Source organism: Salvia hispanica, chromosome 6 (genome assembly GCF_029641045.1).
Source record: "Salvia hispanica isolate PSC_SH4W2 chromosome 6, Shi_PSC_v1, whole genome shotgun sequence".
NCBI classification, from domain to species: Eukaryota; Viridiplantae; Streptophyta; class Magnoliopsida; order Lamiales; family Lamiaceae; genus Salvia; species Salvia hispanica.
The window spans coordinates 5,167,792-5,180,270 of NC_142697.1; the positions used below are offsets into that span (position 1 = coordinate 5,167,792).

Genomic DNA, 12,479 nt, shown 5'->3' on the forward strand with positions numbered 1-12,479 from the left:
AATGCTAAAGCCAACCCAAATGCGAAAAACTATCAAGCTGCGCGAAACACTTGCCCGGGACGACCCAATCGACGATTTGAGATAGAAGATTTTGACTTTGGCCTATTCTTCCACTCATTAGTCCTCCTATTCGGTTAGTATACTTAATTTTTGACCAATATTTGATGGATTGTTATGAAAGTATACATTGTTGTGTAACTTATTACAAAAATATTGATGATGTATAAAGTTTCTTCTACATAATGATAAGTGTAAAAATAATACATATTTATTTTTGTGCTACGTTATTGCAGATACTATGCCGTGGTGCGTCAATTTATATTGGGGTGGAAAGATAATTTCCGGACCAGTTATTTCATATGATCCTCCTTTCTCATCAGGATTCATTATGTTGGACAAATGTATATCCTACAATGAGCTTGTGGATACAATTTGTGAAAGGATGGGTATAAGCATACTTGAAAACAAAGTTCAAATAATATGGAAACGTACCATATGCGTTGGATCTGCAGTCACGTTTATAGGTACTCTACTAGAAGAAGTATGCATGCCACTAATGTTCAGTGAGAGTATGGCTAAAGGAGGTCAAATTGAATTATTTGTTGAGCATTCGGAAATTACTCAACAAAATAGTCATCATGTCATAAGTTACGATGTTGGTACGTCTACGAGAGCACAAGTACCAAGTTTCGCTGCAACACAAGATTTTGATGTTGGAGGCGTGCGTTTAGGGGACAGTGACAATTGTCATGTGGTTGATGACATTATAGGTCCTGATAAAGCCGACTTTCTTGATCCACCATCACCTTATGATTCAGAATATGTAAACATTGTTAGTACAGACTCAGATGGTGATCCGTCAGATGATGATCCAGTTGGAGAAACAGCAATTGAAGAAATAGTGGATGGAGAAACAGCAGTTGGAAGAAGAGTAGTTCCACAGTTTCCACATCGTGGAATGAACTATTTTCGCACCTTACCAGGTACATATGATAGTTTTAATCTAAAGAACTTTGAGGCTGCTGATCCTAGTGTGCATTATTGGAGTGAAAAAGATCCTAGCAATGTCGGTTTGCATACTAGATTTAGAACGAAGATGGAATTGAAGACCGCCGTGACTTTTTGGCATTTGGAAAAAATCCGACAATATACAGTTGCTGAAAGTAAAGGAAAGAGATGGCATGCGGTATGTAAGTACCCACAAGGAAATCCAGACGATAAGTCATTACCGAAATGTTTGTGGGAGTGTCGAGCAACATTGAGAAAGCATAATGAACACTGGCAAATTAGAGTGTTTACCACTGCTCATACTTGTATGGGGGATCGCAATTATGATGGGCACGCCAATCTCGGGTCGTCCATGATAGCATTGAGTGTTCGGCATCAGATAGAAAACGATCCTGCTTACAAGGTAAAAGCTATTGTGGCGGATATTGAAAATAGATTTCATGTGAAAGTTAGTTACAAGAAAGCATGGTATGCTCGGAGGACAGCTATTGAGCTTGTATATGGTGGTTGGGAGTGGTCATTCAAAGTTTTACCGTCTTATTTGAATGAAATGCAGAGACAAAATCCTGGTACAATTGTCGAATGGTTGCATGATGACAGATTAAGCCGCGGTATGAACAAGGTTTTCAAGTATGTATTTTGGGCTTTTGGACCAGCTGTGGAGGCTTTTCAACTATGCAAACCAGTTTTAACAGTTGATGGAACTCATCTACGTGGACGATGTCGAGGTAAAATTCTTATTGCCGTTGGATTTGATGCTAATAAGAAATGTTTGCCGGTTGCATTTTCCATTGTTGATGAGGAAACCAAAGAAAGTTGGAAAAACTTATGGAACGCATAAGACTGCATATAGCAAAGCATGAAATATGTGTGATTTCAGATAGGCATGTGGGAATCATAGATGCAATGAATTCTCCCATATGGAAAGAAGAACCTAAAGGTCATCACAGGTTTTGCTTGGTACATGTTAGAAAGAATGTTCTGCAGAATCACAAAGGTATCATGGTTAAAAGGTTGGTTTGGAAAATGAGTATTGCTACCAAAAAGCGCAAGTTTAAGAAAAGAAGTCGTTCACTTCGAGACGTCAACAACGAGGCTTTGCAGTACCTTGATACTGTGGATAAAGAAAAATGGAATTTGGCGTATCACAATCACAAAAGATGGGGTGAGATGACCACTAATATGGTGGAATCTTACAACAACGTGTTGAGAGGCGCAAGAGAACTCACAATCAAGACTTGCATTGATATGACATTTTGGAGGACAATAGAATGGTTCAATCAACGGTCAATTGCATCAACACAGTGTGCCACACCACTTACCCCGTGGGCGCATGAAAAGGTGTGCAAAAATGATGCAAAGGGTCAGTTACATAATGTGAGAGCACCAAGCACAATTCGAGGAATTTATGTGGTTCGAACACAACGTCGAGTTGGTGGAAAGGGTGGTAACAAGTGGAAGGTGAAGTATTTGGAGTCGAACTACAAATGTCAAAAGTGGCAGATGTGGAGACTTCCGTGTTCACATGTAGCGGCAGTTGTGCGTTTTAGAAATGACAACATGTTATCGCTTGTTAACCCCGTATACCACACAAGTGTTTGGGTACACCAATATTCTGGGGTGTTCAATCCACTCAGACACCCAAATTATTAGGGCGTGCCTAATTGGACTTTGCAATGTTCACGAAGACAGTTGTTGCCTCGAAGTCGCTTGTCTGTTTCCAAATCAATTCTTTCAACTCACCTTTATCTGGTGTAAATCCAAGATATTCCAAAGAAAGTTGCATCCAATAGTTGGCTTCCTTAGGGGGGATGTAACCAGTCAAAGCATCACCGTCAACTTTGAGGCCCCATAAGACCTCCACGTCTTCCAATGTAACTGTCGCTTCACCGATTGGAAAGTGAAACGTGTGAGTCTCTGACCTCCATCGTTCAATCAACGCGGTGATAAGATGGTGGTCAATGTCCTTTGGTTTACCACACCTCAATACGCCGCCAAATCCCATCTGGTCTATTATTTTGAGAGATGTGAACATCTTACTTCTTTTGATTCTACTCCTACCCATATATTTTGAGAGATGTGCTGTCTTTGAAGATACAATACGGAAGGGTCCTCAGGACCACATAAGAGTCTTCGACGAGAATTTGATGATGTTGCCATAATTTAACTACACAACATTCACAATTCAAATTAAACAATACACAAACCTAAACAAATTCAATAATTAGATACTATTCAACCTAAACATTCAAATTTAAACCCAAGATCATACTCATGTCAAAGCAGCCTATATAACCATAATTTTCCACCTACACAATCAAGTTGCCCAAATTTTAAGCTTGAACAACACTACCTTGTTTGGTTTTTAATCAAATTTATACCCTAACTAAACGCCAATATCTCAACTATTAATCAACAATAATGTCATTCAAACAAGCCACTACGCTAAATAAAAATGCAACACAAAAATTCAACTCAATTTACAACCCATTACAAACTCTTAATAACTACCAAAAAATTACTTTAATATTGTAAAAAAATAAGCATACTAACCTAAATATGTATCAAATATGCGGAAGAATGACACCAATTCACTCCTTGTTGATGCAATTGATGGAGGGAAGGCGAAATCACCGAGAAGCAGCAGTTGTGTGTGAGTTTTCGCGATTTGGGGGAGGAGAAGCTGGTATAATTCATTCTGACTAAAAAAGGCAATGACGTCGGCGTTTCTGAACTTTAATTTTTTTTTAAACACGCCAACCTAGTCGGCGTCTATAAATTAAAAAAATGTTTTTTTTCCAATAATTGCTTATAAACGCCTTTGTCAGTGGCGTTTTTTAATTAAACACGCCAACCTGAATGGCGTGTTATAATACGTAGCGTATTTTAATAAAAAAAAATATAAAACACCGATTTAGATGGCGTTTTTACTTTATAAAACGCCAGTGCCTTTGGCGTTTTTCCCTAAAATGGAAGAAATAACAAAGTGGGTACATTTTCGTTATTGCAGTGGTAGACTCCCCCACGCATCCGATTTTCTCCAATGCACTAAACTTGGCTTATTAAATGTTCTTATGTAAAAGATGGAGGATAGTTTATATAACTATCCCAAACTAAAAAGGAAAAAAGACAAATAGAAATAATATATATAAATAAATGTTTAATATTTAATTTAATTTTTTATTTTTTTACAAATGTAATACTTTTTCTTGTATTCATTATGTATTTTTCTATTTTTAATTTATTTTAAATATATTGATTTATAATATTGATTTGTTAATATTTCTATGGGTATATATAAAGTATTTATAAGAAATGTAGAATTTTTACAATTAATAAATATAAAAAATAATTTTAATTAATATTTCTCCTGTTCCATTAAGATTAAAACATTTTCTTTTTTAAGTTGTTCATTTGTCTTATTAAAAAATGAAACCGTTTTTCTTTTTTTTTTTTGAGTTGTAATATTAAAAATGAAGCGGTTCCTAAAATAGAAACAACACTATCTCTATGTTTTCATCATTCTTACTTTACTCTAATTTTATTAACTCACTAAACAATATTAGAAAAAACTCGTGCGAACTGGGATGAGGGAGTAGTTTTTAGTCGGATAAATATGCTATATAAATACGGAACTCGAAGTTTAGAACTATGACTCAAAATTTTAAATTAAAAGAATACTCTCTTAGTCCCGTAAAAAGGACTTATTTTTTATTCTTGGTTAGTCTCAGCCAAGATAACCTATTTCAAAAAATGAAAATATCTTTGTTTCTACTTTATTCATTCTTAACACATAAAATAAAAATTCATAAAATTTCACGTATCGGAGATCTAAATAGGGCTTTATTTTTATCATCAATGCTCTCCTCAAACCAAGCGGTCACACGAGCGAGCAGGGCGGCTTGGTCCAATATGTACACACGTAATTTCTCATTGTAATCGTTTACGGCGGTTAGTTGGTCAGGGGAGAGTGATCGAACCTTGAGACTAGGAATATTGTGGAGACCACGCTGCTGCCCCGAATCAGTTAACTTTCTGGCTTGTAGAGGCGGGTGTGTGGAGCCGGATTGTGGCGGGACAGCGGCAGGCAGCAGCGCTGTGCAGTGACTCAGCGATTGGTCGAATTGCAGTGGCTGTCCGGCCAGGTGGTAACTCGGCGGCCATGGATGATATCCTGCGTGACGAGTCTGATGTTGTCCATAAAAATTCGAACAATGAGACAGAGTGCGCGGGGGTTGGTACTCTAGCTGACCATGGTGATACCCGGCGTCAGGATTTCGTTGGTGGACGAATGGGTCCATGCCGAGAGAATTTTGCGGTCCGAAGGGTGTGATAAGGGTCTGCGTTTGCGGCTGATACGCGTTAGGCTGACGGGCAGCGGGCGTGCTCTAGTTGTAGGGATGGTATGGCTGCCACCAGTCCAGGGAGTCGGGTGGGTCTGGGTCTAGTTGCGGAGAGCTGTCCGGACTGATAATTGACATAGTTGCGTGACATCTATGACGGTAATTGGAGGATGAGATCGGATGTAAGCACCAATTGATAAGGGTTTAACCCCTTATCGAGTGGAAAGATAGGAGAAAGTCGCAAGTCGCGAGGAAACCGAGCCTCGTCGATCAATCTAATGCAGAAAAATAATAAAGACGGTAAATTAAAAGATAAATACTTAATTCTTTCATTGATTGAATAAAGAGAATAGCAATAGACCTATTTATAATAGGGATACTAACTTAGTGAGCAAGACAAAAGATACGGAAAAGATATGCACTCCCTAAATATCTAACTAAATAATGCAACTAAATAATAATGCAAGATATGAAAGATATGGAATAATAAACATATCAAGATGGATGAGCGTGCGATTATTCTGTTGTTTCTTAGTGAGAGAGTCAACAGAACAAAGTGAATGAAGGAGAATGCCTTTCTCTTTCCTCCTCAATTTTTTCATAAGAGCGAAACTCTAATCCTTGGCCAACTCCTTAATTCTTTAGTCTAACATCCTTGCCCATCTTGGAATTTTTTTAGAAGTAAGCTTCCTTTAGAATTTAGGCATGACAATTTTGCCTTCGCCCAGCCAAGTATGTAGACCTTGTCAATTAGAGAGTTTGTATCCATTTTCTTCACATTACCGCAACATGCATCTTTCTTTCCAATGTTCTCTTTTTTACCCCTAATTCATGCATAAATTATACCTCAAATACACATTATACGCAAGCATGTGATTTACTCCCCACACTAAACTCGGCTTATTAATATGTTCATATGTAAAAGATGGAGGATAGTTTATAACTATCCCAATCTAAAAAGGAAAAAAGACAAATAGAAATAATATATATAAATAAATGTTTAATATTTAATTTTATTTTTTATTTTTGTACAAATGTAATACTTTTTCCTGTATTCATTATATATTTTTCTATTTTTAATTTATTTTAAATATATTGATTTATAATATTGATTTGTTAATATTTATATGGGTATATATAAAGTATTTATAAGAAATGTAGAATTTTTACAATTAATAAATATAAAAAATAATGTTAATTAATATTTCTCCCGTTCCATTAAAATTAAAACATTTTCTTTTTTAAGTTGTTCATTTGTCTTATTAAAAAACGAAAATGTTTTTTTTTTTGAGTTGTAATATTAAAAATGAAGTGGTTCCTAAAATAGAAACAACACTACCTCTATGTTTTCATCATTCTTACTTTACTCCAATTTTATTAACTCACTAAACAATATTAGAAAAAACTCGTGCGAAAAAGTAAATGTTTCATGTATACTGGGATGAGGGAGTAGTTTTTAGTCTGATAAACATGCTATATTAATACGGAACTCGAAGTTTAGAACTATGACTCAAAATTTTAAATTAAAAGAATATTCTCTTCGTCCCGTAAAAATGACTTATTTTTCTTCTTGGTTAGTCTCAGCAAAGGTGTCCTATTTCAAAAAATGAAAATATCTTTGCTTTTATTTTATTCATTCTTAACACATAAAATAAAAATTCATAAAATTTCATATCGCACGAGAAATGAATCGGAGATCTAAATAGGGCTTACTCGAACCCACTTAGCTAACTCTATTGACATTTGGGCACAAAAGGCAATGAGTTTTGTTGTGGCGAAACTGCGGAACGCGAATAATTTCTCCAAGTTTTACTCTCAATCTGCCGCCAGATGCCGCCCCAAGGTTAGTTTTACTGAAGATATTAACTTTGTTTTCTTTTTCTTCAATTAATTGGACTTTTCTGTTATGAATTGCGATTATCGGTTATATTTTTAGAGATTGATTAGAACAATTTCACAGAGTTGAATTCAATTTCCTTCTCTGAGTTGTACTTGTTATGGCATAAAATTCGTCATATCGCATTTCGTATGTTGATTGAAAAGAGGATAATGAAATCAAGAGTGAGGCTTGAGAATGAATGAAACACAGAAACGAGCTTTGGATTAGATGTAGACTGGATTAAATGTAGATTCGTTTGTCCCTAAACCCAGCCCTAGTATTTTAACGACCCGTTTGATTGACCAAACTTGCTTGGTTTAAATTCCTTTAACGATGTAGTATCTCGTAACTTCTCCGATCTCCATAGTGCTAAGATTTCACTGGGTTCTCAAGATTATCCATCTCAGCCTGCTTTTGTCCCTAATTTAATCCTAGATAAAGTCTATTTTCGCTTTCTAACATAATGAAACTTAGGGATGTAATCAAATATTGTACAAACTCGAAACTATGATCTGAACCGTTAGATTTCAAGATTTGATATCGACATATGGTAAATAACGTCAACATTGTCGACCGATTGACATTGTTGACATTAATTGTCATCGGTTGACATCAAATCTTGAAATCTAAAGGTCCGGATCGTGGTTTGGAGTTTGTAGGAAGATGTAGTTTGCATTTTATCACTAACCATGCCACTTAAATGATTAAGATTTTTTTAGGGGCAGTTGGTAGGGAAGATGAATAAACTAAAACATGATAAGATCACATATTTGAGGTCATTTTTAGTCATACAAATCCAAGATAAATTAGTGTCTTAATAACAAAGACTATTGGTTGGCATCACATCACAACCCCCAATTTACACACTTGTTTGTTAGCTACTAGGAGACTAGTTTTTGTCGAAAATTTTCAAGTTACTTTATCACCATTCACATTTGATCATAGGCCAAGTTGTAAATGATAGTAAAATGTCAAGTCCACGTCTGGGAGATTCCTCAAGTAAAAAAGAATCAACCCACATGAGGAGTTTTCTTAGTTGTGAATTCTCGTAAAAATACTACTCCCTGCGTCCCACTTTAAATGGGGCATTTCTAATCCACCACGGGATTTATTGTAGTGTTATTTGTGAGTAAAGTGAAGAGAATAAAGTAAGAGAGGTAAAAAGTAAAGAGAATGATGTTTTTATATTTAGAAATGTGTCATTTTAGAGTGGGACATTTCTAAAGGAAAATTTGTCACTTAGAGCGAGTATTAATTCACAACTGAGAGTAGTTGGAATTGTGAATTATAGCTAAAACATTGCAACTAAGATTACTCACAGTTGTGAATTAGAGGCAAAAACTTTTAATTGACAACAACGAATATTTTAATTGTGAACAAGTGTGGATACTTTTTTACCTTTTATGTGTGGATAGATTTACTTTTGCCGTTCTTGTTTTGACTATTTTTGTTTTTCACTCTTTTATTTTTGTGATATGACATATGAAAAGTAAAATAAAAGTTAAAGTTTTGGGTGTTGGTTTAGCCCGTGCCCCTGCAGGGCTGGTGAATATGCAATTCAACCCGCCCCGAATGTGTTTAGAACTCTACTCATTACGTTTGTGAGGTGTTGAATTGTTTGTTTGGGGACAGAAAACGAAAACCCCCACACCACCGCCTGTCGAGAGCAGCGTTCGAACCCCTGGTGGTCCCCTCAAGTATGCTGGCCTCATCGCAATTGCTAAGAAACACAAAACAAACTTCGTGAAGTTGGCTATTATGACCGGAGTCCTGCTGACAAGCTTACGATCTATGGGCCAGAAGTACCGCATTTACGTGCTCACAGAGGATGCTGTCGCCCTCAAAGAAGAGCAGGAGAGCATCACTGCGCGCATGAATCACATTAAGGAGAGCCTATGTGCTGAGGCTGCTGCCGAGCCCACAGGAGCTCTTGAAGCTAGGCTTCGCCTCCTCCTCGGGGACGAATGATGCCCCCATTCCTTCTTATCCTTGTGGGAAACGTAGTTGCAATGAGGATTTTGAACTGAGATTACATATCTTTATTGCCTTCTTCTTTTGTTGGATTTGATGGTAAGTTTATGAAAGGTTTGAAAAGCTTAAAATTGAGGTGATATGCATATAAATTGATGATATTAGTGATCGTCAACTGCTTAGAAGATATATTGTTGAACTGAATTTGGACTATGTATGTAAATTTAGTCCCTATAAAATAGAGTTTGCACTTTGCATCATTTAGGTCTTCTCTGAAGTAGGTAAAATCACGTTTCTGAGGAAATATCACATATCAAGTGTCTTTGATTACCATTTCACCCCTGATGCTATGAGGGTTGTATGAGTCTTTTTTACTTCCTCCAGGTCCCTAAACATGATTTTTCCTAATTCAGAAACTTAAGAGGTGCAAAACTCATTTCACATAAATTAATTTTGAAGTTGACTCTAAAGAAGCAGTTTTCCATCTAAATGATTTGACATAGCCGCTGATTGCGTTTATGATGGTATTGGTCTTCTTATTCAATCACAATTTGCTTCCATTTTCTTCTTTTATAACCCACTTTACAGATATCAAACTTTCATTGTCTTCTAGAACTCAAATTTGAGTACATTATTTGATTAAATTTGTAGTATTTGATGGAGAGAGTGATTTAAGGAACAAACAATAGAATGAATTATTTCATCGAGATCTTCCTATCAAAATTCTGATGATCATATTTTGCTGTACAATCAATACACTAGTACATGTCGTGACATATATATTTAGAAAGACGACAAATGTAGCATACGTTTGTCGCTCTAGTCTCTATTGAAAGATAAAATAAACGTCCAACAATTAAGTTGATGCATATTTTTTCTGAACGGAAATTTGTTGCTGTTGCATCCGAAGATAAAACATAAGTCTATATAACCTTAAAAAAATTATATTTATATTTTAAACTATTTTTATACACACGCACATACGCCATTTTTAATATTTGTTGATACCTATGCTTCTATTTAATTGATTAGTGCATTGAAAATATGATATACGCATGCAGAGTGGTGGAGTGGAGGGGACACGTTTGCCTAATCTTCACGTCTCCACAACATCAAGCACTGCATGGCCCATTGCTTCAAATTCTGGGCAATGTTTTAAAAATGGGACAAGTAAATGACGAGGCAATTGATTCATGGTTCTATTGGTACGATCGGTTGGACCATTGGTATGACCGTAATACTGTACATAATTAAATATATATATATATATAGAGTCCCATTATTCACAAATCCACTCTTAAAGACCGAACCACCAAACCCTACCAAATTAGGGCTTTTAGATCTAGTTATTTTAATTCATTCGAAGGTAAATAAGTCATACTAACATGTTACGAAGATTTAACTTCGTTCCAGAATATATTACTTCATTCTAATAGGTTTTTACTTCATTCTAGTAGGTTTTTACTTTATTCTAGTAGGTTTTTACTTCATTCCAGTACGTAAATGTGGTTTCGCCGTCGCGGCCCGTTCTTTCTCTCTACAATATCTATCACCACCGCCATGGCGCTAATATTGGTTTAATAAACACATGGAATAATGTAATAAATTATTGGAATGAGGTATGTGTAGAAGCATTTGAAGTCCTACTGGAATGAAGTAAAAATCTTATCCAATGAAGTAATAACGTTCCTGAATGAAGTAATAAACTCACTTGAATAAATTGCATTTTTAAATGTTAATCAACCAAAAACCCACGTCAATGAATTTGAATGAAACATATGTTGAATCATTTCAAAACCTACTGGAAGCAAGTAAAAACATGTTGTAGTTTCAAGGGATTAGGTACAGAATGAAGTAATAAACCTATACAATGAAGTAAAATGGGCCAGTAATGAAGCATAAAAAATTTTCACAGCAGCACATCTCATAAAAAAAACTAGATCTAATATATATATATATATATAGGGGCATATTAGGGTGCCACCACCCCTTAAAATAACACCATACCACTATTCCTAGCCAATCATTTGTATACGTGGACGAACAATAAGCTGCCACGTGGCAAAAAAAAAAAAAAAACTGAAAAAAGACGGTTAGCAATTTGTGATCTTTATCTAGCAATATTTCTTGTCCAATAATATCCGACATACTATACAACAATCTATAGATTGATGTGTAGTGTTTGTAATATTGCTGTGTAGCGTTTATAATATTGCTGTATAAGTGGTGTCACGGTGTCATTTTTGAAGGTGCTGGCAGCGGAAGCGCATGCAAAATAAATCACATAATTTTCAGATCTATTTAGCAGATTATTTAGACAAAACCTATTCGCGTAATTATCACATGTATCATGCTCATAACTTGAATTAATCATGCTTTAAGAATATTGAAACCTAAAACATGCTTTTCTACGGAGCAGAAAAATACCTAATTAATTCTCCAAAGAATTGAAGATGGCTAGCTTCTTCTCCACGTGATGCTTTGAGTACTAAACCACAAACCTTCTCTCTGGTTCCCGAACTGTATCCCAATATCAGTGTGGGCTGATCTTACTAGAATACTAGGACTTAAATAAAGAAGACAGAAGAAATCCTTTTTGGAATAGGAGAAGATTTCGAAAATCTCCTCAGCTTAGGAGAGGAATTTCGAAAATTACACTAATCTGAATTGTGTTATTTCTATCTCCTTTATTCTCCTATTTATATTAAGTTCCTTTTGGGCCCAGACAGGGATCTATGGAAGGCTTTGGATATGGGCTCATCCAATTTACTTTTTACTAATTAAATTGAACCCACAATTTAATACAAGTTATAATTGGAATATTACGAGCAGCCACTACAGAAGTAATATTGAACTCTCCCCATCCAAATCCGAAATTATAAGTAATTCGGGTTTCCGTTTAACTTTCATTTCCCGTGCTTAAGATTAAAATGTCCATTAATTAATTAATGTCTGCTATTGACTTAATTAATTAACTTCTTATTAATTCCAAGAGTGGACTTAGCATGAAACGCTTATTTATTATTCATAGAGTAATCACACTCCAACTAGCTAGGTTCCGAATAATAAAACCTCGTTTCGCGCTCCTCTTGAGGACATTATCAAACGAGACTCAGCTCGTGCATGATTCAATATAATAGCAATCCTAGCACCGCTAGGTATCGATCACCACTACCCAATATATCAGGATAATTGGGTTACGAAAAACCCGCACCATTTGATAAGTCAAAGCAGTGCATAATCAATACCGTATGCTCAATGCTAACCTACATTGATTA

At 35.7% G+C, this 12,479-nt stretch overlaps 1 protein-coding gene and 1 pseudogene across 1 annotated transcript; both read left to right on the forward strand.

The window, feature by feature from the left end:
- Positions 1-571: 571 nt before the first annotated feature.
- LOC148923108 (uncharacterized) lies at positions 572-2,661 on the forward strand (annotated as a pseudogene).
- A 4,371-nt stretch (positions 2,662-7,032) lies between these two features.
- On the forward strand, positions 7,033-9,461 carry LOC125204203 (uncharacterized). The gene is made up of 2 exons (XM_048102777.2): positions 7,033-7,194; positions 8,863-9,461. The coding sequence occupies exons 1-2, from the start codon at positions 7,111-7,113 to the stop codon at positions 9,196-9,198; spliced, it is 420 nt and encodes a 139-aa protein (XP_047958734.1). The 5' UTR covers positions 7,033-7,110; the 3' UTR covers positions 9,199-9,461.
- Positions 9,462-12,479: the final 3,018 nt, after the last annotated feature.

Excerpts from the sequence above, each read along its gene's own strand:
- LOC125204203 (XM_048102777.2), top strand. The coding sequence starts at position 7,111 with ATGAGTTTTGTTGTGGCGAAACTGCGGAACGCGAATAATTTCTCCAAG. Across the intron at positions 7,195-8,862 it reads CCGCCAGATGCCGCCCCAAG|AAAACGAAAACCCCCACACC; the intron begins GTTAGTTTTACT and ends GTTTGGGGACAG.